At 39.6% G+C, this 27,401-nt stretch overlaps 2 protein-coding genes across 2 annotated transcripts; both read left to right on the top strand.

Annotated features, from left to right (window-relative positions):
• Nucleotides 1–242: 242 nt before the first annotated feature.
• Nucleotides 243–24,745, top strand: LOC131146036 (protein TRANSPARENT TESTA GLABRA 1). Its single transcript, XM_058095299.1, has 2 exons — nt 243–1,509; nt 24,347–24,745. The coding sequence occupies exon 1, from the start codon at nt 495–497 to the stop codon at nt 1,506–1,508; it is 1,014 nt and encodes a 337-aa protein (XP_057951282.1). The 5' UTR covers nt 243–494; the 3' UTR covers nt 1,509; nt 24,347–24,745.
• Nucleotides 24,746–25,083: 338 nt separating this feature from the next.
• On the top strand, nt 25,084–26,689 carry LOC131146037 (uncharacterized). Its single transcript, XM_058095300.1, has 2 exons — nt 25,084–26,245; nt 26,494–26,689. The coding sequence occupies exon 1, from the start codon at nt 25,347–25,349 to the stop codon at nt 26,229–26,231; it is 885 nt and encodes a 294-aa protein (XP_057951283.1). The 5' UTR covers nt 25,084–25,346; the 3' UTR covers nt 26,232–26,245; nt 26,494–26,689.
• Nucleotides 26,690–27,401: the final 712 nt, after the last annotated feature.

The raw sequence follows: 27,401 nt of genomic DNA on the forward strand, positions 1-27,401 counted from the left end.
ATATCAAATTTATCCTCATAATTACTTATAATTATTTTAAAATAGCCTTATAATTAATTATAATTATTTCAAAATATGCTTATATTATTTAATTTTTTATAATTTTTTTTAAATTTTTTTTTGAAAATAGAGAGCTAGAGTATGTATAGTGCATGCCTATGACTATTTTTTAATTATATGAATATGCAGGAAAATAATTTTTTGGAAGGAGTGGGTAAAATTTTTTTTTTTTAAAAAAGAACAAGATTTAAAAGTGCTTATACTTCATCACGACGGTTGAAGGAAATTTCGTACTTGAAGTCAATCATGGCGTTCGAAGCCTTCCTCGCGATCTGTACCAGTCCGTCTTCCAAATTTTTTGGCGTTGATTGTAAATCAAACACACACTTGCTGTGCTTACCCGGTGGCTGGTTCTCTCCTCACTCCATTATTTCCGTTGTTGAAATCTTCCCTCTTCTTCTCCATCCCGCCGCGTTCAATTTCCAGAAACTAAAATGGAGAACTCAACCCAAGAATCCCACCTCAGATCCGACAACTCCGTCACCTACGAATTTCCCTACCCTCTTTACGCTATGGCCTTTTCTTCTTCCGCCTCCATAAGCCACTGCCCCCACCACCACCGCATCGCCGTCGGCAGCTTCATCGAAGAGTACAACAACAGGGTCGATGTCCTCTCGTTTGACGATGAAACCCTCACCCTCAAACCCAACACCTCCCTCTCCTTCGACCACCCCTTCCCACCCACTAAGCTCATGTTTCGTCCCAACTCCTCCGACCTCCTCGCCTCCTCCGGCGACTACCTCCGCTTATGGGAACTTCGCGAAAACTCGATCGAACCCGTCTCAGTCCTCAACAATAGCAAAAGCAGCGAGTTCTGCGCTCCCCTGACTTCGTTCGATTGGAACGAAGTGGAGCCTCGGAGAATTGGGACATCTAGCATTGACACCACTTGCACAATTTGGGATGTCGAGAGGGGTGTGGTTGAGACTCAGCTTATTGCCCACGACAAAGAGGTTTACGACATTGCTTGGGGCGAGGCAGGGGTTTTTGCGTCGGTTTCGGCTGATGGGTCTGTGAGGATTTTCGATTTGAGGGATAAGGAGCATTCCACTATTATATACGAGAGCCCCCAGCCCGATACGCCATTGCTGAGGCTGGCTTGGAACAAGCAGGATTTGAGGTACATGGCGACCATCTTGATGGACAGTAACAAGATTGTAATATTGGATATTCGGTCCCCTACGATGCCTGTGGCTGAGCTCGAGAGGCACCGGGCCAGTGTGAATGCGATTGCCTGGGCGCCGCAGAGCGGTAGGCATATTTGCTCTGTGGGGGATGATGCGCAGGCTCTTATTTGGGAATTGCCGACGGTCGCTGGACCAAACGGGATTGACCCAATGTCTTCGTATTCGGCTGGGTCTGAAATTAATCAGCTGCAGTGGTCTGCGAGGCAGCCTGATTGGATTGCAATTGCTTTTTCCACGAAGATGCAGCTCCTGAAAGTTTGAGGTGAGAGGGCATTTCTCTTGTCAAATTTTCGTAGGATATGCTTATGTAGACTCGAATGCATAGAATTCTGGATTTGCTGCGGACAGGTTAGAGGAAAAATTAGAACAATTAAGGTGTCTTTGGACATGCCTTCGAATTCAAGTATTCCATTTGCGCTTCCAGTAGGAAAAAAATGATCTATTGAAATCGAAGACATCAGCTTATTAGTAGCTATTGGATAGTTTTGTGGTTTCCTAAAAAAACAACCATTTTATAAATTTATATCATCATTTATGTTTCCAGTGCTATTATTCATTACCTTGGAATTCTATGTAAAATTTGATGGGTCCATTCAATTCTAAAGGTATGTCCAAGTGCACCATTGCTATCCATTTTTTTTTTTTCAAGCTAAATTGTTCTGGTTGATTTGTATTAGGAAGGACTGGTACTTTCAATACAGGTTGTTAGTGCTAGGTTGCTAGCTTTGTTTGTTTATATGCTGGGAGTCTAGAACCAGTCTTATTATTGTGAATCAAGCGTTCTCTGGGCTGTTTTGGTTAATGAAATATCAAGCTTATGGTTTGAATTTCCAAGTATGATTAATCTGTCCCTCATAGAGAATGAAAGAGTTTTTGGAGATTTATCCTGATTATTGCTCATCCAATTCTTCAATAGAATCTTCCTCTTTGCTTATGATTGTTAGTTACCATACACTTCAACTAAGCTATTTTTTTTGAGTTTTTCCATCATGAAATAACCACTATGTTATATACATGTTTGTAAATGAGTCTCGATGGAAATGAGAGAGTGAAGGGGTTAGTGTTTATGTTAGATTTTGAGAAAACTTGTGATAGCCGACAGGGTGAATTGGAATATTTGGATAAAGTTTTAGATAGGAAAGGTTTTGGTTTGAGGTGGAGGCATTGGGTTAGAGGTTGCCTTTCTTCTAGATCTTTAGCTCATGATCAGTGGAGAACCTAAAAATTGGTTTAGGTCTCTAGGATCATGTTATATACGTGAATGGAAATGAGTCTTGATGAAAATGGAAGAGGGAAGGGGTTAGTGTTTGAGTTAGGTTTTGAGAAAACTTGTGACTTGAATTTTTTGGATAGAGTTTTAGATAGGAAAGGTTTTGGTTTGAGGTGGAGGATTGGATTAGAGGTTGCCTTTCTTCTGGATCTTTAGCTCATCATCAATGGAGAACCTAAAAATTGGTTTAGGTCTCTAGGAGTTGAGGCAAGGGCATCTTTGTCTCCATTTCTCTTTATTCTTATTGAGCCTTTGATGTATCATTGGTTCATTGCACCCTCACACAATAGTAAAGGCTGTTGGATCGATATTGTAATGAGCTGGCATGGTGGACTGTTTTTGAATGATTCTCTTGTAATTTTTGGCTTTTGTGACATCCTGCAGTGTGGGTGATCTTTTTTTGTCTGTGTGTACTTGGGTGGCATCCCCTTGATGCCCTTTAATAAGATTTTCTTTACTGATAAAAAAAAAAAAAAAAAAACTGTTATGAGCAAACGCAAAATCGAATGCAACAATAAAGCATATGAAAAAAACAAAATGGGAAAAAAAGGTTAAAAAAAACACTCACACACATGGACAGGTGGTTTGGCTTTAAAGCCTGTGTCCATAAGCAAGGGAGGAGAGAGTGTTCTCTATGAATCAAAGCAGAAGTGAGTGGAAGATCAAGATCACTTCAATGCTCAAAATCCGAACCCTAGATACACCTAACCCCATGAAGACAAAAGTGTGTCCTTAGGTCACAATGCTCCCCACATTGTGATGGTAAGGGGAGGGTTGTTGCAGTGTACGCAGCCTTACCACTGCTTTTATGTAAAGAAACTGTTTCCTTGGACTTGAACCTGTGACCGGCCTATCACAAAGGAGCAACCTTATCGTTGATCTAAGGTTCACCCTCACATAACCCCATGAAGACGAAGTAATCCAAGCCATACGATCATAATAGATTGTTAGCTCCAAGATTTCATACCAGTTTTGATGATGACAAAAGATTGTGTTAGTTCATATCATTCATTTTGTATTTTTGAGATGTTTTATTTTTGAAAATTAAAATATCTGCATTGCGATTGATATCTTGATTTATCTTAGATGAGTTAGAAAATTTGTGGTGTACTTTAGATTATGGCTTGATTAAGCAATTTCTTTCATTGAATTTTTCTAGGACTATATACAGATTAATTGAAAATTTTGCCTTTTCTGAGATTAGGTTTTATTTGATTAGCAAACTATGCTTCATTAGAGAATTTGATTTATTTTGAAAAATATCACTGATTAAGATGACTTGGATGTTAGTTCATGTCAATTTAAACTTTATAATAATTTGTTCATGTAAATTTAATGTCAAATGGTTCATTAGATCTTTTTTGGAAGACCGACTCATAATTTTACTGCATGATACATTTTTAGCAGGTGAATAAGTTGTAAGTAGTTAACCTGCTTTTGCTTAAGTTTTTTTTTAATAGTCCTTGTACATTGCATTGTTAGAATAATAGCTCAAGATTTGCTTCAACGTCCAATTATGCATTTGCTTTTGTTTTTTTTTTTTTTTGTTTTTTAATTGGATATTGCCAAATTGATTTTAATTTGACTAACCCAATATTCATAAAGTTTGGTTTTTGAATTATTCTTTATCATACTTATATGCATGATTCTTTTGATGATCCTTGTTTCAAAATATTTTTAGCCAATCACATGTTTAGTATATGTTGGAAAGTTATGAAAATTGATTTAGTGAGTCAAGATTATCATGCAGTCTTATTATATTTGAGATTGTCTGTAATGAGATAATCTTTGCATTATTTGTCACAGCACATGCAATTTGAATTTGAATTTCATATCTTTGAAGTTGTCTTGGTTTTGTGAGCTCAATTATAGATATATACATATATACATACATATATATATGTGTGTGTGTGTGTGTGTGTATTGATAATCAAAGAAATTTATTAGAGAATGAAATAGTGCAACAAAAAAAAAAAAAGGTGAAGAAAATAGGGAGCATGAGATGTCCGCCTCAAACACAAGAAAAAGAACAGAATGAAATAAATTCAAATGGTTAAAACAAATAAATAGAAAAGCAGCTGTACTAGAGCAAAGCAATCCAATCCCATTGTAAATTGGTCATAGGTAAATGCTGAAAGAAACTGTCACTGAAACCCACCACGACACAAGAAATACTGCTCTATTCCAAAGAAAATTAAGTAGCCCAGATTTTAAAATTTCAGGCATTTATACAAAATATAGCCTTAAATGAGCATTGCTGCAAGGCCTTTCTTTCCTTTGGCTTCCCAAACCCCCTTAACATCAATACACAAATGCTTCCAACAAGGAGGACAAACCCCATTCTCTTCAAGAATACCAAACAACTTAATCCAAAGTGTCCAAGAGAAAGTGACAATGCAAGAACTAGTACTCAATTCTCCTCATCTTAAAAAAGAGGTGAAACATATCCAGCGATAGAGACTTATTAGGTCTTTGATTTTGAAGCAAGTCATTAGTGTTAATTTTTTCCTAGATTGTTGTCCAAATAAATGCCTTAATCTTTGAAGGAACTTTAGGGTTTGTCTGATATTGTTGCCGTTTTCTATTTTCTGTTTTTATTTCTCCACAATGAAGAAACATATTATAAAAACGCGTGATGTAGGATGGTTCTAAGTAGCCCTAATCCTATGGTTGACCCTCTTTGTAGCACTCAGACAATATCACAATCTATGGGAAGAATTGAATTAACCAAGCATGAACATCACAAACATATTCTAATGATCACAAGTTGTTGAGATTTTGAAAACATATATGATTTGGTTTAAAAGCCCTTAGTTGATCATTTCATTCAAGTAATCAAGTTCACTTTAAAAGATGTTATGTTAGAAGTCTTAGATCACAAGTCCTAGCGTACAAATCAAATATCCTTATACATGGTTTAGCAAGCTTCTTCATGTTGAAAATCTAGGGAGATTTAAAGAGAATGAACAAGGTTTTTCAATCAAGGGTTCGGGTAGAGATTCAAGGCTTACAAGGTACCTTTAAGGGCTGTTTTAAATGTCCTTGTTACACATACCAAAGACCTATGGGACTTATGGACCCAATCTGGCCACATCTTTCAGGACAGAACTATGCAAAGCGATCGGGGTCAAAGCTTAGAGTATAAACGAGCGAGTTGGAAAAGAAGCTAAAGTCATCACCTGGGAAGATTTGAAAACTATGGTAAAAGGGGAAGAAGTGGAGGAAGTTCACATGAATATGCTAGCGCTTGCCATCTATGGGTTGGTGTTTTTAACGAAGGAGATAGAGGTCATTGATCATGGAACCACTTCTTTTCTGGCTCAAATTCAGCATGGGGCTAACCTGGTACTCGGTATTTTGGCAGAGACATTCCGATCCTTGAATCACTGTAGAGTCAATGGAAAAGGTCGATTGAAGTGTTGTGTTCCATTGTTTTATGTCTAGTTCATGAGTCACGTTCCATGCAAAGAAAGGCGTTTTCCTATAGTATTCTCAAGTCTTTGCATCCCTCTGGCGGATTTTAAAAAAGCTTCATGGGAAGAATACCCAAACAAGAATGAATGGGCCGAAAGGATGCGCGATTAGGAAACCAAAGGATTTTCATGGCTAGCTTTGTGGATGGGAAACTCCGATATAATATATTGATGTGAAGCCTTGGAGGAATTGTTTACACTCGTCTCATGTTCAGAAGGCAAGTCGGCTCTTGTTAGTTCATACCCATGACTCATGGATTGAGTAATTCAGAGTTCACCTATGAACAAGAAGGGGTTTGCAAACAAATAGGAAGATTTGTGACTGCATGGAAGACCGTCCATATTATAGATGCAGACATGCGTTTAATCAAGGTCCATGGAGATTATTACAATTGGATCACAAGCCGAATTAATCCTCAAATTGCAAACTCCTTGGTGAATGGAACTCTGAAAATTCTGAACCTACTAATGGCACCTGCAAATCAAGCTCAGATTGAAGAAAGAATCGTGGAAGCAGAACTCAATGCTAGAATGATCAAGAAAAGAGAATGTCAAATAATCCTTCAATGCCAGATAAATGTGAAATAGAAAAGGGACAAATGCATATAAGCAGAAGAGGAAATAATAGCTTTAAGAAAAAAACTTCAAGTTGAGGCTTAGATCAACAGAACATTGTTAAAAGCTATGGCTGCCAAATAAAGTCCCAAGTGCAATGACGATCAAGATGCAATAGGAACATCGAAACTCAAAATTTATTTGACTAAGTATAACCAAGGCGAAATGTATTAAAATCAGTTAATGACGATGATATTGTGTATCCATGTTTGTCTCCTTCGATGTAATGAGGATTGTCTTACTAATTTTGGTAATGTGGTCATTTAATTTGCCTTACATAAGCATCCATGCATTGTGCACATATTCATGCATACATACTCATAAAAAGGGGTTGTTTCCAAAGAGAAATAAAGAAGGATCCTAGCTAACAAAATTCAACATTGAGTCCGCCGCACATCCCTACCATACCCGAAGAAAAGCCAGAATCATGGGTGAGCATTTGGAAAACCGCATGGGAGGTCTTGAGCAACGTCAGGAGGAGATCCGTCAAGATATTTGAAAAATTAAAGATCAATTAAATAAAGTAATGGGGATACTTGTCATTTCGAGCAAAAGGAAAAATGTGCAATCTCCAAAACCCACAATTGAAGAAGATCTTCCATTTCCACCGGGATTTACACTTGTTAGTGAACATCTGGTGAATCTGTCAACTGGCTCGGGACTAAGCTCGTGCCCGTCTATCCCAAGGGCACCCGTCCTAGGATTTCAACCAAGGAGAAATGCACAAGCACTACCAATCATCAATCCTGATATCCAAGGAAGAGGAATAGGTGGGGAAATGATTAAAGAGCGAACCCCTAGTTCAGAAGGGGATCATAAATATGAAGCCTTGGAGGAACGTTTGCGAGCTATGGAGGGAACAAGAACGTTTGGTTTGATGGATTCTGTTGATCTATGTTTGGTGCCCAACGTGATTTTATCCCCAAAATTCAAAGTCTCGGATTCGTGAAGTTCAATTGATCCAAGTGTCTAGTAACTCATTTAAGGATGTATTGTCAAAAAATGACTACACATTCTAATAAGGATAAATTGCTCGTGCATTGTTTCCAAGATAGTGTGACTGGGGTAGCTATGAGATGGTACATTCAGCTTGATCGAGCGAAGATCCGCACTTGAAAGGATCTAACTCATGCTTTCATTGCCCAATATAGGCATGTGATTGAGCTAGCTTTGATAGGTTGACTTTACAGAATATGGATAAGAAGTCAAACGAATCATTTAAAGAATATGCTTACCGATGGAGAGAAATGGCAGCACAGGTTCATCCTCCGGTTGAGGATAGGGAAGCAATTTCTTTATTTGTCAACACTCTCAAAGATCTATATTTTGGCTATCTTATCAGAAATAGTCCCCAAAATTTTGCAATTTTGGTAATCACTGGAGAACGAATCAAAGGGGCATTTAAAATGGGAATGATGAGCAACTCAGGTATCGAGCAGGAAACTGCGAAGGAAGAATTGGAAAAAAAAAGATAAGGAGGCGCAAACAGTACAAGGGCATTCTTATGAAGGAGATAATGAAGGATTAATTGGGTGTTGACTTCGGGATAAGAAGTGATGATGGAAAACTGAACATGTGGGGATAGAATCAGCAAAATCCCTATAAATTCTCTTTGTTCAAATTATTCCGAGTTTTAAATTGAATAAAATGCATTTTCGTCTCATTACATCATCTTGTGCCAAATTTTGTCTTTTTTTGCTTGCATTTTGTGCAGTGATACAGGAAATGGTTTTGTCAGTATGAAAGACCCAGAGCCGATAATTGGCTTTGAGAATCCATTTAAGAAAAAAAAAAAAAAAACCAAAAAAATAAAAACAAAAGAAGAATCCTAATGTATGGAGTACCCTTTGATGATATATGTTCCGCGAATTTTTACTCCTAATTGTAGTGTCTTATGGAAATTCCAATCATATTCTGATCAAATGATAGGTGACCATCTTTGGCCAACCAATGTATCAAAGAAAGAACCCAGTAATGAGTTACCACTTGTTAAACCCTTTGTGCCTAAAGTTAAACCAGTTCTTTCTTAAAATCAGTTTTCCTAAAAACATTAACCAGGGTGTGGGCCCTTTAGGGTTTGATAACTCATTTGAGGCAACAATTATAGGCCAAAAGGATGGCAGACATTTTTCTTGCTACCTAAAAAAAGAATCAAAGAAGAAATCTCTTGATAACCCTGTTGAACCTGAATTTATTTATTTATTTTCTCAAAACACTATCCAAGGATCATCCTCCACGCTAGCGCAATGACAGAAAGATTAACATGAAGTCCCGATGAAATCCAAAAAGATGAATAAATCAAGCCCCCCTTGTAGGAAAAGCATAAGATGTAGTAAAAAAAGGGAAGCACAAAAGAAAAAGGAAAAGAATAAGGGGCATGTTTCGTAGGTGGTCTTTGGTCAAATAATACTTTTGACAAAATTGATAATTTTGGGTTTTATTAAATCATTCTCTTCTTGAACCGATACCCCTTAGCCTACGTTACAGTCCAAACAAAAGTCGTGTCGTGACCAGATTGGTACATAGTGTTATTTCAAAGTTTCCTCAGTTCAACATTAATATTCCCAAAAACTATACTAATTCATATACACCTTTTGAATCAAATACTGTATATTCAATGATTAATTTACTGAAAATACCTGACTTAATCTATCCCCTTACTTGGCTTACTGAGAAGCTTGCTGACAACCCTTCCACGCCCCTTGGCGTTCAAAGTTCAAAACCTTGAAATTACATTTTTTTCCAAATTAATCAACTCAACCCTCAGAATATTTCTCATTTAGCATTTCCTAGGCCCCATATACTCCAAATTAACAATTAAACCCTAAAATATCTTACTTACCCTGGTTTTGGAGTGGTGCCCCGGAACCCCAACTCAACGATCTGCTTCAGTTAACTTGTAGAGAATCACCCCTAGATCATCGTGGCGGTTCCTGATCGTTGAAACGAGCTAAAACAGAGCGAAAAAGAAGAGAGAAGGGGATTAGGGCCGTAGGGTTTAGAGAGAGAGAGAGAGAGAGAGAGAGAGAGTGAGTGATTTGTTTTGATTTAACAAAAATGGCTCGCGGTTCTTCTTTAATTTTAGCACTGCCGAGAAAACCGTCGATGGTTTTCTGCAGCCCTCACAAAACCGTCGACGGTTTGGGTTTTAACCCACCCCTTTTTACCGTTTTACCTATAACTGGCCCGTGGTAAATACAAAACCGTCGAAGGTTTTTTGCGCCCCTCTCCAAACCGTTGACAGTTTGGTTTTCACCACAAAACCGTCAACGGTTTGGGTTTTAACCCACCCTTTTTTACCGTTTTACCTGTAACTGGCCCGTGGTAAATACAAAACCGTTGAAGGTTTTCTGCGCCCTCTCCAAAGCGTTGACAGTTTGGTTTTCACCAAATTGAATTTCCTCCTTTTACCTAGACATTGATCCTCAGATCCAAGCTGTTATTGCAAAAGCGTTCTTCAAGTACTGGGGCATTGGTCCTCGGATCCAAGCAGTTCTTACAAACATATTTTTTGAATACTGGGGCGTTACGCCCCTAAATTTCAAAAAGTTACTTTCAAAGTTGTCTTGACTACCTCGTTCATACAAGTGGTCACATCCAAATTGTCATGACTACCGCGTTCATACTAGTGGTAACATCCGAATTGTCATTGACTACCACGTTCATACAAAAGGTCACATCCGAACTGTCATGACTATTTCATTCATATGAGTGGTCGCATTCAAATTGTCTTGATTATCTCATTCATACGTGTGCTCGCATCCAAATTATCCTGACTATCTCATTCATTCGAGTAGTCATCTTCAAGTCGTCTTAACCATTTCAGATGCTTGCGGCAATTAGAGTTCCCAAAGTCTGAATGGTCCCATCCAAAATGCTCTGGCTATCTCAGAGATTTGCGACGATTTGAGTTCCCAAATCTGAGTACTCATTTTCAAGTTGTTTTGACCATTTCAAATGTTTGTGGCATTTATAGTTCCCAAAGTTTGAATGGTCCCATCCAAAATGCTCTGGCTATCTTGGAGGTTAGCGGCGATTAGAGTTCCCAAATCCGAGTAGTCATCTTCAAGTTGTTTTGACCATTTCAAATGTTTGCGGCAATTACAATTCCCAAAGTCTGAATGGTCCCATCCAAAATGCTCTGGCTATTTCAGAGGTTTGCGGCGATTAGAGTTCCCAAATTCGAGTAGTCATCTTCAAGTTGTTTTGACCATTTCAGGTGTTTGCGGCGATTATAGTTCCCAAGGTCTGAATGGTCCCATCCAAAATGCTCTGGCTATCTCGAAGGTTTGAGGCGATTAGTGTTCCCAAATCCGAGTAGTCATCTTCAAGTTGTTTTGATCATTTAAGATGTTTGTGGTAATTACAGCTCCCAAAGTACGAATGATCCCATCCAAAATGCTCTGGCTATCTCGGAGGTTTACGGCGATTAGAGTTCCCAAATCTGAATAGTCATCTTGAAGTAGTTTTGACCATTTCAGATGTTTGCGGCGATTACAATTCCCAAAGTCTGAATGGTCCCATCCAAAATGCTCTGGCTATTTCGGAGGTTTGCGACATTTAGAGTTCCCAAATCTGAGTAGTTGTCTTCAAGTTGTTTTGACCATTTCAGATGTTTGCGGTGATTACAGCTCCCAAAGTATGAATGATCCCATCCAAAATGCTCTGGCTATCTCGGAGGTTTATGGCGATTAGAGTTCCCAAATCCGAATAGTCATCTTGAAGTTGTTTTGACCATTTCAGATGTTTGCGGCGATTACAATTCCCAAAGTCTGAATGGTCCCATCCAAAGTGCTCTGGCTATCTCGGAGGTTTACGACGATTAGAGTTCCCAAATCCGAGTAATTGTCTTCAAGTTGTTTTGACCATTTCAAATGTTTGTGGCTATTACAGTTCCCAAAGTTTGAATGGTCGCATCCAAAATGCTATATCTTGGAGGTTTGCGGCGATTAGAGTTCCCAAATCCGAGTAGTCATCTTTAAGTTGTTTTGACCATTTCAAATGTTTGCGGCGATTACATTTCCCAAAGTCTGAATGGTCCCATCCAAAATGTTTTGGCTATCTCAGAGGTTTGCGGCAATTAGAGTTTCCAAATCCGAGTAGCCATCTTCAAGTTGTTTTGACTATTTCAATTGTTTGCGGCGATTACAGTTACCGAAGTCTGAATGGTCCCTTCCAAAATGCTCTGGCTATCTCAGAGGTTTGTGGCGATTAGAGTTCCCAATTCCGAGTAATCATCTTCAAGTTGTTTTGACCATTTCAGATGTTTGCGGCGATTACAGTTCCCAAAATCTGAATGGTCTCTCCATCCAAAATGCCCTGGCTATCTTGGAGGTTTGCGGCGAATAGAGTTCCCAAATTCAAGTAGTCATCTTCAAGTTGTTTTGACCATTTCAGAGGCATGTGACATTTATAGTTCCCAAATCTGAGTGGTCCCATCTGGGTTATCTTGGCTATTTTGAAGGCATGTGGCATTGAGAGTTCTCAAATCGAAATAGTCCCCTTTCAAGTTATTTTGACCATCTCAGAGGCACATGGCATTGATAGTTCCCAAATCTGAATGGTCCACATCCAATTTGTTTTAACTACCTTGGAGGCAAGTGGCATTGAGAGTTCCCGAATCCAAGTAGTCCCATTCAAGTTGCGCTAATCACTAACACTCCAAAGTTGTACTAATCACTAACATTCCATGTTGCCCTAGTTATCCCTTCTCTTTCCAAATTGTCTTGCCTTTAATTGAATATAGCTGAAGCAAGCAATGCCAAGTCGACCTAGAATCCCATACATCCTTTCTTTTGTTATATAAAGCCCGATATAAAATTTGTGTCTTTTATTTTATAGGCTTGTTGCTGAAACATTACAAGAAGACTACTCTTCCAATCACCTTAAGCAATGAGCCTATAAAGAGGGGTAGTTCTTGACATCCCAATTTTAGTCGGTCCTCTTTTTAGTAGGGTCTCTTTATTTGTTTCCTCATTTCATGAAAAATTAAGTAAACCTATGGGTCCCTTTGTAAATGGGGTCAGTTTTTATAACATTTTTATTCAGAAATTTGGTCAGGCTCCTTTTCATAACATATTATTTCACTTATCCCTCTTGATAAATATTCTTTTTTGTTGGGTGTCTTGTTTGATAACATTCTTACATATGGTCGGGCCTTTGTTATTAAATATCCATTCTTATTAATCTTGTTGCACAAATACATTGGAATACATGGAAATACCTCAGAATATATAGGAAAGTACAAATACACCAAGATTACAAAAACACATTGGGGGGAATTGCGGGGGTAACAAATACACAAAAATGTAGGAGTCAAATATAAAAAATTCAGCAGCCGCATGGAATATTTGAGGGATCTTCGTGAACCCACAGCTAGCACCTGCACACCAATTCAGAAAAAAAGTTAAACATTAAAGATTTTTTTTTTTTTGGAATGATTCTGTGAAATAATTGAAAAAGAATATGCAAGATTGATTTCCGAATGATTCTACGAATTAAGTGGAAAAATTTGCGAGATTGGTTTTATGAATTAATTTGGAATTTTTTTTTGCAAGATTTGATCTGAATAATTCTTTGAATTAATTGGAGGATTCGTGAGATTTATATGTTTCCTATACAGTCTGAGGTCCCAAGCCTTTAAATAGGGTAGCCTTCGTAAAGGAAAAACATTCATACAACGGAGGAGACAGATACAAGGTGTGAAAAATTCATAGTGTGAGAGTGACAGAGATTAGATTCACGAAAGTGTGAGAGTTACAGTGAGAACTACCAAGAGATCCACTTACAAATTGTGTGAATTACATACATTCACATATTGTGATAGGCATTCGGAAGGAGGAAAACATAAAGACAAATAGGCAAAAGCATTCAATCACACCACAACATTCCCACAGAAGGATAGAAGAGCAGCAGCCGAAAGAAAAAAGGACTCAAAGGTGAAGGAGTTTGAAGAATATAGGTTAGTTGTAAATTTATTTCGGTGTTTTGTATTTAATTTTGTATAGGACGTGTTTCATATAGGATCTGATCTAGTGACCTGATTTAGTGATCCAATCCAAATCGGATCCGATTCACGGATTTGACCCATGACCTGTTGACCAACCCATTGACCCAACTCGTTGACTTGTCGTGCGGGTTGACTTGAACCGTAGGCTCCTTAGGACCCAGGTCCTTGGACCTGGGTCCATTGACCCATTTTCAAAATAATACAGGTCCCATTTTTTTTGAAAATAAAGGGCCCTGGGCCTAATTTTTCACACCCAAATCCCCGGCTGTTTTAAAAAAAAAAAAAAAGAGGACAGTGGGCTCAGGTTCAATTTTTAAAAAACCCAAGCCTAGTTTTTTAAAACTCAACACCATTGGGCCCGTTCTTAAAATCCCTTGGGCCCATTTTTTTTTTTTTTTTAGAGTCCATTAAGCCAACCAGCTGTTTTTGAAAACCATGGGCCCAATTTTTAACACCCCAAATCCCCGGTCGTTTTAAAAAAGGATAGTGGGCTCAGGCTCAATTTTTTAAAACCCAAGCCTAGTTTTAAACCCCAACACCACCGGGCCCAATCTGAAAATCCCTTGGGCTCATTCTTTTTAAAAAGTCCATTAAGCCAACCCACATTTTTTTTGAAAACCTTGGGTCCATTTTCTAAAATTACCCAAGCCTAACCTTTTAAAATTGCTCAGGCCCCATTTTTTTGAAAAAACAAAGGTCTCAGGGCCCAATTTTTGAAGCCAAACAAACTGAGCCCAGTGAATGGACTCACCTTGGGTCAATCAACTCACCCCATTCAATGAGTTGACTCATTCCGAGTCAACTCGAACTCATTGAGTTTAGTGAGTTAATCCACCCAGTACTAGATTTCACACAAACTCAGACCAAAACAGATCAAAGTAATCTGTCTAATTCAAATGGAAACAAAGGAAATAAGGGGGAAGGGAACTTATTGTGGTTTGGAATGATTTAAGGATCTTCGATCCTTTTGAACTTTAACCCGCAAAACAGAAAATAGAGCAAAAAAAATTAGAAAACAGAAAAAATGAGAAAAGAAAAGAGCAGAAGCAAGGAAAAGAGAAATAAGAAAGATGGGGAGAAACCCAGAACCCCAAAATGGGAGATCCATGAGAGACGGGGATCGTAAACAACGAAAACACAGAGGAGAGTGAGAAAGAGGGAGAAAGAAGAAGAAGAAGAAGAAGAAGAAAAGGGCCAAGAGGGAGAGAAACCAAAAGAGAGAAAGAAAGAACGTGCAGAGTGTGAGGAAGAAGAAGAGAGAGAGGGAGAGAGGGAAATTGGAGAGGAGGGAGAGAGAGGAATTAAAAAATGAGAGAAATAAAAAAGTAGGATTTTTATATTAGAGGGTAGTGCGCCCTGTGTCACCACCGCACGGTGGCACGTGGCGAAATATGAGCCTAGTATCTAGGGGTGACGTGGTTCAATCTCAGTTGTCAGATTTGTGTTTCTTTCGATGATCAAATCTTCACCACGTCAGCGATTCGTGTTTAATGATCTCAGTCAACCAAACGTTGACATGTGTCAGGGTGACGTCAACCCCATGTCTACGTGATGTGAGTATTTCAAAAATTTAAAAAAAAAAAAAAGGGAGGCCACGTGTCACCACTATGGGTGGACACGTGGCATCTGTTGGTGACTCGGTTCGTTTTGAATGAACCAGTTGACCTGGTTCACTGTTTATTTATTTATTATTTTAAATTAGTTTTTTTTATTTTAAAAATTAGGAAAAAGTAGTATAAAAATAAAAAAAAATCAGAAAAATAGGAAAAAAATTGGAAAAATATTATGGAAGCCAAGAAAAATATTTGGAGTCATTTTGATTCATAAAATGAGGAAAAAGCTTTGAAAAATCCCTGAATTTTTTGAAAAAAAAAATGATAAAATGCTCCGGAAAATTGCTACAAAATTTAGGAATATTTTTAAAATATATATTTTGATGATTTTCTTGATTTTCATGTTGGGTGTGTTCTTATGATTTTAAAAAGGGCAATGGGGTATTTTTAGACCTCACCTGTATCTGTTCTGAGGGGGTCTTTTCTAACAAGATCCATTTTGGAGGTCTTATTTGACATTCTTAAGTCACACATAAATTTTTAATCTCCTGTTAATTTTGTACATTTATCTGTTGTTTATTTTAGAAGGAGTTGATTAAAAGGTTATTAAATTCAAGTTGAGGATATATTTTAATTAATTAGGTATAGTTCGTAGAACGGGTGTGTAGGGGGTGCGAATGTCTTTCCCTCACAGAACCATTCTCCCGATCTTAATCCTTGTATACGTAGACCAAGACTACTGGTTCTTTGGCTTAGGTTTATTCTAGATACCAATTAAATGAGTATTAATTAGGTGTTTTAATCGCACCAAGGAAAATATGTTAGTGGCGACTCCAATTTCCAAATTTTTCAAAACCATATATTTTTTATTCCCTTGCGGTCCTGGGCCCTGCTCCGGGACGTCGTGACAATGCGGACTGTTATCATTATTTAAAACCATGTCCTAGAGTAGTCACCAACAAAAATAGCGTTCGAATCTCAAGTTTGGTGCGACACAACCAAGGCCCCAAACATCGGAATGGACTAATATGATAGGGCTAACTACCCATTTATTGACATGGGAAGCAAAGAGAGCATGGCAATGCTTTACCAATTGACAAGATACACACTCAAGATTAGACACACAACTCAAAATAGGAACTGTTTTAACTTTCCCAATGATGGATGACCACTGAGACAATGGATTTAAATTGTTGTAGCAACAACATTGTAGGCAATAGGAGGGGAGAGCTACTCAAAAGTATTAAAATCCACCAGCCTCACATATGTTGCCAATTATCTTCCTCATCTCTAGATCCTGAATAACAACAAAATCTGGAAAGAAGGTTATAGAATATTTTAGTGACCTCATAATCTTACTAACGAATATGAGACTGAAAGGGATTTAGGCAAAAAACAAAGAATCAGCAGGGTTACCCCCTAAGGGGACACCAGAATTAGCAACAAGCCAGCTTAGAAGACCACAACCTACCTTTGCAAAAGGGCTCAAGTTAATCCCAATGCCCTCAATGCCACTCTTAGAGAAGTTAATCCTGAGCCCATACACATTTTCAAACACTTGTGAAATCTTTAACACATTGGAGAAACCACCCATATCTTTCGAAAGAAAAAAGAAAGGTGTCATTTGCAAACATATGCCACATAGGAAGGTTCTGATGCCCCACCAAAACCCTTCCACCAAACTCCTATCAACCCCTCTATTAAACATCAGTTACAATTGTGAAAAGGAAGGGGACAGATGATCTCCCTACCTCGGACACCTAGAAGATCTGAACCAAGGATTAGTTTCACTGTTCACAAAGAATTGCAGATGAAAGGTACCCCCTAACTTATTTTCTCAATCTTGCTTCAAAAACCTTTTTGTTCATTGCTCTACCCTAGAGATGCCCAAACTCAATTATAAGCATTTTCAAAATTCAATTTCAAAACTAGGCCTCATTCTTTTTTTCTTTGAATCTTCAACAACCTCATTAGAAGATCGGAAATTGCTAGAGTTATATCCTTGTCTTTCTGATTGAAGTAAATTGTCACTGCAATGGCTAAGAATTTGAGATAATTTAAGGCTGGATGTATTTGATGAAATAATACTGAACCATGTGCTCAGGTTTTGAGCTTACTTACTCCATTTTGGTGCTCTTTAAAATTGCACATTTATTTGTGAGAAGGTCCCCCCCCCCCTTTTTTTTTTTTTGTAATTAGACATAAATCTCAGAGTTGATCATTTTTCTTTTTCTTTTTTGGTTTCTAGGTGTGTGGATGTTTGTTCTTGGGTGAATGTATGGGTTAGGATCGTTAAATTGTGCAAGGATAGATTCCTTGTGAATAAGGAGGGGTTACTTGGTGGTTCATGGAAAATTGTTTTAAAATTGTTTTGATCTTCCTTGTGAAGAAGCTTAGTACTAGTGGAAAACACTTGAGCCAAATCATTGTAAACAATTGTGTCTCTCTTACCCATACCCTTTTATCTTTGGCATTTTATACATTGTGAATGATTGAGTATTTGAATTGGTCTATACTCTATATTACTTGAAAATACAACAACAATAACAACAAGAAGTCTTAAGTTCCACTAGACTAGTTGGGGTTAACTACATGAAAATAAAATTTGAAAAATAAAATTGAGTGTCAATTCACCTCCATCTTGGGTTGCTACTTGGGCCATAGATAGACACATGTTTGGGGGTGTGGGGACGAAGCCCTGCAGTACGGATTTGATTTGACTTGAGCTAACTATTCATTTTGTATTCGGAGTGTGTGTGACTCATGAATACAAAACTAATGACATAGCCTAATGTCACGGTCTGACTATTTTCACACCCCTGTGAAGGGCCGTGCGGCGCTAATTAAAGCACTCTTACTTAATTAGCAAGCCTATCGTTTACCAACATTCATCCATGAAACACTTTCATTAGCATTCATTCAAATAGCAGTGGAAACAGTAATCAATTCATGAAAGCTGTGGCAAGCAAACAGTAAACATTGAAGCAAACGTAATTCATTAAAAACACCTCTGTTGACATTGTGTGCTTAGCGAGGGAGGCAAGTAAGTTAAACACGTTGACAAAAGTTAGTGAGTTTTACAATGACTGATGAACACTCACCCTCCCCTAAAGAGGTTTTTATGTAATTATCATCCTGGCACTAGGAAACATCAAAGTGACCGAGAAGTTATATTGCTTTATTTGGCATACGAAGACACTACTAGCAGAAAATAACCCTACACTAGTATTTACATGACGGAAACTCATCCCAAGCACACGAGATAAGTGGTCACAGGCAAGCATAATGCTCTGAACAAGCTTAGCTCGTGACATTCTCCCTCACTTATGCGGTCGATGTCCTCGTAGACTTTGGCGATAGGTACACTTCAAGTTTGTCCACGAACAGTTGAATATCTTCCACAGAAATCCAGCTGATTTCTTTGTCATCAAGGCATTTCCACTACACTAGAAACTTTAGCCGCTTCTTCCTTGAGGATATGAACTTTCTGTCTGCAAGGATCTCTTCAACTTCACGTCTGTCAGGTTGCATTGTCTTCAACTCTGCTTTGTTGAACTGACTTCTACTTAGGTCATTGGTGTTGGTGTTGAACGGCTTGAGGCAGTTGACATGAAACTGCGGTCTTCTCCCTTGATCTGTCCACTTCTTCATCTGCTTAGAAGCTTTCTTCATATAGGCTCGGGCAAACTCTGCATTCCGTCTCCATTTTCTGGTGAAGATGTACGCCTTGAGACTCTTTCGTCTGTACGGCTCGCCCACTGTGTGAGGTAACAGCGGCAGTTGGCCTGTAACAAGCTCAAAAGGGCTCTTGTTGGTTGTTGAGCTCCTTTGAGCATTGCCATAGAACGGAGCCACATTAAGTAGTTGCATGCCATTCTTCTGGTTGTCGTTGATAAAATGGCGAAAGTACTCGTCTAGCAGCTCTCTGAATCTCTTCATCTTTCTGTCTTTCTGTCGGTGAGAACTCGAAGAGATGTCAATATGTGACCTGAATAGCCTGAAAAATTCTGTTAAGAAGTTGTCAGTGAACATTAAGTTTTGGTCACAAATAATAGCTTGGGGATCACCCCAGTGTTTCACAACAGTCGCAAGGAACAATTGTGTCGTCTCCTCTGCTGAATAGTACTTTGGTGCGGCCATGAAAATACCATACTTCTTTCGCTCCCCCTTGTCTTGTTGGCAAGTGAGACAAGTTTGGTATAATCAACCACATCATCTTGTGTGTGCGGCCAACAATACCTCCCCAGTAGTTCTGTCATTGGAGTCATTCTCCGCGAATACCCCTTAACGAACTTCCTGCAATATCTAGTAAGGCCAAGAAAGGAACGCAACTCCTTCACAGTCGTGGGGGTCTTCCATTCTTGAATCATCCTTACCTTCTCCATACCCCTCCGGATACGACCTTGTTCAACACATGACCAAGGAATTTGTTGCTCCATTGAGCGAAAGAGCACTTCTCTTTCTTCACATCCAGACTGTTTTCCCTCAGCTTGTTGAACACCTTCCGTAGATGCTTTTCGTGTTTCCTCTAAAACAACACCGATGCTCCCAACGGTGTTTTGGAAGGGCGAACACATCCCACTTCCAATTCATCAAGCTGTTTCCCCAACCCTACTATCTCCGGAGGTACAATTTGACATGGCCCTTTAGTAGGTGTTTTCACTCTTGATAACAATTCGATCTCATGCTCCACAGTCTGTCGTGAAGGCAAATTGCAAGGCAACTTATCCGGCAACACCTCCTTGTACTCATCCATCACCGATTGGATGGTTCTAGGCTCCAACTCTTGGCCTACTTTGTCTACAACCACCGTGGCTAGACGTGTTTGCTCACCCTGACCCAATCCCTCATTGAGTTGTATGGCTGAAAGGGACTTCTCATCGTCTCCTTTCGTTACAACGACTTGCACTATGCACGAGTGATCTCCCATCAGACACATGGAACCAGCTGAAGGCATCAGCACTGCCCTCATCCCCCTTAGGAACTCCATTCCTAGAATGACTGGAAGTCATCCAATGGTACCGTTGTGAAATTCGCATGACCTTCCCACTGTCCAAGCTTTATAGTCACTTGCTTGGCTACTCCCTGAGTAGGCTGGGCTACAGAGTTAACTGCTTTCATGCGTCTAGTACCCTTCTCTAAGGATAAGTTGAGTTTCCATGCTTCCAACTGCGAAACAAAATTATGAGTAGCCCCCGTATCCACTATAGCGCGGGTATTCTTCCCATTTATCCTCAAGTTGACAAACATTAACCCTTTTGCTTGTGTAACTTTCGGTGCTTTTGTTTGCTTTTCCAATGCACTCACTAGCCGCACTGAACCCACCCTCGGGGCATTATCCTCTTCTTCCTCGCTTTCCAACTCTTTTCTCGAAGTGGAAGCTTGTAAGGCATTGAGTAATCCCTTGTGTTGACACTCACTCACTCTATGAGGTCCACCACACCAGTAGCACGAAATTTTACTCTTCCCCTTTCCATTGGGTGTGTTGAACCCTTGAGACGACAAAACTTCCTTTGAGATTGATGATTTAGAGTCGGCTCCCCCACTCTTGGGTTTACCTTTCTTGAAAGACTTTTTACTATTACCCTCTCTGCCAAACCGTTTGGACGAAGCGGTATCATCACTAGCGTAGTTAGCCAAGCGTTCTGCAGTGGCTTGTGTAGTTGAAAAATCTTGAACTCTTTGCCTATGAAGTTCTGTCCTTGCCTACGGTTTCATCCCCTCAAGAAATTAGAACAACTTGTCATTCTCTGACATATCCCAAATATCCAACATCAAAGTAGGAAATTGTTTCACATATTCCCTGATTGATCCCGTATACTTGAGATTTCTCAGCTTTCTCCTTGCATTATACTTAACATTCTTAAGAAAGAATTGGGCCTTGAGCTCTCTCTTCAAGTCTGCCCAACTATCGATTACACAACTTCCGTTTTCAATTTCTCTGTACTTAGTATGCCACCACAGTTTGGCGTCACCAACCAAGTACATGGTCGCAGTATCCACCTATGTCTGTTCTGAGGCCATCCTCATAGCGTGAAAGTACTACTCCACATCAAACAAGAAGTTCTCTAACTCCTTGGCATCTCGGGTACCCCCATACATCCTGGGTTCTGGTACCTCGGTCTTGCTAACTCCCGGAGTGTTGGAGTTTCCCATAGCAAGAACCATCAGATTCACTTTTGCATCCAAATCAGCCATCTGCGACTGCAAAGTTTCAACTGTGTGGCCAAAGTCCTCTAACATGTCACCTATTAAACCTGCTTGATGTTTTTGTGATCTCATCACTTCACCAACAAGTTCTCTCATCTGGGCCACCTCTGCGGCCACAGTATTGGTTTGTTGCCTCAACCTGTGCTTCTAGTACACTGATCCTCTCAGCATTGTTTGGTGCCATGGTCACTTACCAAAGCTTTCCAAATCCAACGCCGAAGGTAACTGAATTCTTGTAGCAACTCAACCTTGGGCTCTGATACCAAGTGTCACGGTCCGACTATTTTCACACCCTTGTGAGGGGCCGTGCGGCGCTAGCTAAAACACTCTTGCTTAACTAACCAAAACCAACCTATTGTTTACCAACATTCATCAACGAAATACTTTCATTAGCATTCATTCAAATAGCAGCGGAAACAGTAATCAATTCATGAAAGCTATGGCAAGCAAGTAGTAAACATTGAAGCAAACGTAATTCATTAAAAACACCTCCGTTGACATTGTGTGCTTAGCGAGGGAGGCAAGTAGGCTAAACACGTTGACAAAAGTTAGTGAGTTTTACAATGAGTGATGAACACTCACCCTCCCCTAAAGAGGTTTTTATGTAATTATCATCCTGGCACTAGAAAACATCAAAGTGACCGAGAAGTCATACTGCCTTATTTGGCATACGAAGACACTACTAGTAGAAAATAATGCTACACTAGTATTTACATGATGGAAACCCATCCCAAGCACATGAGATAAGCAGTCACAGGCAAGCATAATGCCCTGAACAAGCTTAGTTCGTGACACCTAGTGTCACGGGTCGAGTATTTCACACCTTGTGAAGGGCCGTGTGACACTAGTTAAAGTACTCTTGCTTAACTAGTTAGTAAAAAATTACTGCGGTTTACCAACATAACACATTCATGGCAGTTGAATGAAATGTAAGTGGAGAAGCAGTCAGCAATTCATGAAAGTAAATGGGAAGCAGCGGTAAACATTGAATCAACGTAATTTATTGAGCAACACCTCAGTAAGCAACATGTGTCTGACGAGGGATGCAAGTAGGCTAAACATGTTTGCAATGACTACTGAGTTTTACAAGATTGATGAACACTCACCCTCTTCTGAAGAGCTTTATATGTCATTTTAGCTTTGGTACCAGGAAACATCAAATTGTCCAAGGAGTCATACTCCCATTTTTATGCTAGGATAGAAATACCCACAAAGCAATAAACCTATACTAGTATTTACATGATAGTAAACCATCCTATGACACGAGACAAGCTGTTGCAGGCAAGCATAATACCTGAACAAGCTTGGTTCATGACGACCAAGCCGCCACTTGTTTGGGGATGCAGGGACAGAGCCCTGCAGTACGGAGTTGATTTGACATGATCCGACTATTCATTTTGTATCTGCAAATCACATGTTTGAGTGTGTGTGACTCACAAAATACAAAACTAATGACATAGCCTAGTGAAGGACAGCATGCATCTTGTTTCCCTCATTATGTGTGCGTACTTGTGTATGTGACTTGTGAGTATAAAATAGATTGTTCTGTTGCTATGAAAAAATAAAAAAAGATTGCTCTGTCCTCATACCTGAAACAACTGTATAAGAGCAAATATAGTCCATTCCATGGACCGTGTTCCTGCCTCCAAAAAACTTTGTCACCAACAAACACAATGAGTAAACACAGGCCCTTTTCCCTGCCTTGGCTAACCTTACAGCTCTGCCAAGCTTTAGAAAGTTATCTGTCAGTGTCCTGAGAAAGGACCTCATATTAGTTGTTACTTGCTAGAGAAAAGTACCCTGTATGGTTGTATCAGTAGCCAGCTCAGTAAAGGTTAGTTGATGGTTGTGACTGAAGATAGGAATTCCAAACAGACTCATTAAAGACTTAACTCTTGAACAATGATGAAATCTTGCTGTAGAAGCACTTCCTATTTCAGACTCTAGGGAAAACATACTTGCACTCTATAGTTCCTAAGAACCTACAATCTGTGTTAGATTACGAACTGAAAACTAGCAGTGAAACTAAGTAAACTGTTCATTTGACAAAGAGCTATCATGCAAACCACACATGAAATTTCTCTGGCCCTCTCGTGAATAGAAAAATCACCAGAAGATCTATTGACGTTAAAAACTCTTCCTATACTGAGTAAATGGACCCTGTCAGGCCTGCCTTATCTGTATAGCCTCATCGATTGCCCCAAACTTGTCAGTTTCAGGCATAAATATGAATTTTAAATAGATTCCCTGCTTATGCACACAGGCAATGGTTCTCTATGGTACAAACAAGGAAAGTAGATGGACCATTCTAAATAATTTGAAATTCTGGCTTAACTACTTGGCGAACCTTACTCTTCCATTGTTATTTGCACAACAATCATAGCTTTGGAGGGAAACTTCCCCCCTCTCCCCCCCCCCCTCGCTCTTTTTTTTAATTGATGGATAGGTTTGAGTTCCTTTCTCACATTTTTTCCCCTCTTTAAATTTGTTTGTCATGTTGAGAAAAAGTGTGAGAATTAGCTAATTATTTTACCGCTTTTGAATGTTGTGGGTTATGTATATTTTCTTTTCTTAGCTAATCAAATTATTTGAATTTGTTTCTGGTCAAATAGAGGTTTCCAATTGTAGTTGAGTTTGTCAAGAGCAACTGCTCAATGTGCACAGTGCTTGTAAGTTTGACCTCTTTTCTAAGTCTCACTGAGCTCTAATTCTTTTTGGACATTGATTACGTTGCAAGTTGAGCGCTAATTACTTTGGTGATCAATGACTTGTACAAATAGTGCTTCTTGGGTTGCTGTTCATGGATATCTAATAAGGATCGACTCGGGAATAGCCAATGGAAGGAAGTTTGAATTTGGATTTGTTATTATAATTCAATCTTGGAGTGCTGATGTATTGACTTTACATAGTGCTAGATTATTTTTTACATACTGGAGTTACGCTTATTTTAAAATTTTCCTTCTGTGCAGATTTGTATATAGCAGCATTGTGGGGGAGACGCGCAACTTGATGGCCTTGGTCTGGGAACTTGTTCTGGTTTGACTCGTGTTAATGCTTCCTCTTCAAAGGCTAGGGAGGGATGACCTTATGTTTGATTCAAGGATTGGGCATAGGCTAAAAAATTAGAGCAGCTTGTGTAGTAATTTACCAGGATTTCCTTCCAATTCCTGAATGGTGTAGGGTTAAAGCTCGGTTGTTGTTTGTTTGTTGTAGTATCACCAATTGCCACTCTAGATTCCGTAGTAGCAATGGTTGCCATTCTTAACGTAATTAATGTAGCTACTGCTTCCCTATTATTATGTTGAACAAAAGCAATCCTTTGCAGTAAATGGTTTCATTATTTAATGAAATAGAGATTCAAAGAATCATCATGTTGTTAGATGAGGCTGCTTTGTCATTATGTTTCTAATATTCTAATAACATTTATTGAAGTGTCATAATTCATGGGAAATGGCTAACGGGCCTTTGTAGAATAGCATTCCTCTAATTCATGAGAAGAAATGAAGATTCAAATTAACATTGGTTTTTTTTTTTTTTTTCTTCTTTTATTTTGTTTTGGAAAATGCTAGTTCATGAATGAAGGTAAAATTTTCTGGGTGATGAATTGCGTAGTATGAGTCGCCGTTTCATGCTCCATGCCATGGGGCATATAACCCCACTAAGGTCCAAACTTCTTGAGTTCGTCTGCTGCGGGCTGGAGCCTAAATGCCAAAGCCACCACCCCACGGTTACCAGTTGACCCCCCTTCATCTGGACAAGAAAATCTGAATTGTGATCCCAACAAGCCTAACATCCCCACCTCTTATTCACCTGAGCCAAGCCGCTTTCCTAGTCATACCTCCCCTTCTTCTTCTTCTTCTTCTTCGCTTCTCATCTGCATCCGATGGCCACGGTTATGGCCTACCCCGGAACCATTGGAAAAATCCAAACTTCTACCGCAAAAGAAGAACAAGAAACGGCGACATTGAGATGACTCCGCCTCCCCAACTTCCGAATCCTCATTCCCCCCAGCACCACAAACACCTTCATCTTCAGATTCATCAGAAACCCGCATCCCTTCCCGACCTCTTCCTCACCGCTCTCTCCCTCCTCTTCCTCTTCTCATCCCCGAAACCCAATAATCTCTTCCTCAAAATCCCACATCTTTCTCTCTCTTTCTCGCAAAACCCTCGCCGCCTCTTTCTCAAATCCCCGCTCATGTCCCAGTCTAATCCGAACCGCAGCAAGAACCACTTCTCCACCCCGCAATCCCTCTCCGAATGGCTCAAGCCCCGCCTGCCCTCTGACTCTTTCGCTTCCTGGGGGATCAAGCCCGGCACCAAGAACGTTCACAACCTCTGGCTCGAGCTCTCCGCCGGCGAGACTTCGCTCGCCGACTCAACGCCTCCCGTCCGAACTCTCCATGTCGTCACCGTCCGAATCATCAGCCTCGATGGTCGAGTTCTCCTCGAATCCCACCAAGAATTGTCCGATGGCAGCGTTCGGTACCGGCGTCGGCCCTTGTCCGAGAAAATGAAGCCCGGGGAGACCCCTGAATCCGCCGTTGTTCGGGCGGTCAAGGAAGAGCTCGGATCGATAATCAACGGTTCTTTTGAGGATGGCAACATTGTAAGAATAGTGCCGGGTTCGTACCAGAAGAAGGTGGAGGAGAGGGTTTCGGTTTCATATCCCGGTCTGCCGGCGCGTTATGTTTTGCATTCAGTGGATGCTTGGGTGGATGGCTTGCCTGAGGGAGAAGAGTTTTGTACTGAAGAGGAGGGAGAGTATGAGGATTGTGAGGAAACGAGAATTGCAAAGGAAGCAGTTTCTGTGAGGAGGCATTACTGGAAATGGGTTGATTCGGATTTGGGTTGATTTTAATTTAGGTGGTGAGTTCAACCTCTCCCCTTCCCCCAGTTTTTGACAAGTAAAGCTAAAATGTATTATTGCGCACCAAGTAGAAATTGCATATTTTTTATATTTTGAATTCAGAGATGCAATGGTTTCTTTCGTTTCAATTAGGCAGCTAATAATTGAAATTGTGATTTGTTTCAACATGAGGACCTGCATATTTGATTGCACTAAACCTAGTCATTTTTGACATGGAAATGACCGAGCTGCTTGATTCTGTGTGTAGGGTTGGTGATGGATTAGGAAAGCGTTTATGTTACAAAAGGACTCCTAGGGTGGAAGCTCATGTAATAGGCATTACTATGTATTTTGAATAGCAAGGATGGTTGCTATCCTATATAGAAAAGGGTTTCAGCAATTAAATGGTGCAATAGAAGTCTTGGTAGAGATTGAATTGACTTGCTATCTTATTGTTTCCAATCCAAATGTCTCCAATTTCTACTTTATTTATTTGTATTTGGTTAGGGTTCCACTCGTACTCTCATTCTGGAATTGATATTACGGTTAGCCATGACATGTTTCTTCGAGTTCTAGACATAGTATCCTCTTGGTATTTCTGTTTAAGGGTGTAGTAATGGGAATTTCCTTCGCAGTTTAGAGTTTATCCATATCTGCACACCTCTCAACCACTGGAAATTCCAAAAGCAGGAAAACGATCCGTGAACAATCAGAAGTTCCTTGGTTGGAGCAGATTTGCCATACGATTTGTATTGATAGGCTGTGAAAGTGTTCAGGTGGCAACTGCCAACTTTTGGAATGAAAGTTTTGCAAGTTGCCTATGTGACAGAGACAGGTTTGGGGAAGATAAGCTGATAAGGTATGGATCGAAAAAATGTAAAAGCAGCCACTTCTACCAAGTTAAGGAGCTAAAGGAGAAAAAGTGATTGGAAAGGAGTACACATTTTTGCTCATTGAATTATAGCAAAAAATAGTTGAGTTGGTCAACCTAGAAAAGAACATAGAGCTCATTTTTATTACGGAGGTGAAGCTCTGGATGGATCCCTCATGGCAGTCCTGAACAACATGACTTCCCTTTCTCGCCGGAGCTTGTTCTTTATTTTTTTTTTATCAATGAATGTAAATTTTATAGATCAAAAAGGATATGTACAGTAACACTGAGCATAAGGGGGACAT

Source organism: Malania oleifera, chromosome 13 (genome assembly GCF_029873635.1).
Source record: "Malania oleifera isolate guangnan ecotype guangnan chromosome 13, ASM2987363v1, whole genome shotgun sequence".
Classification (NCBI taxonomy): domain Eukaryota; kingdom Viridiplantae; phylum Streptophyta; class Magnoliopsida; order Santalales; family Ximeniaceae; genus Malania; species Malania oleifera.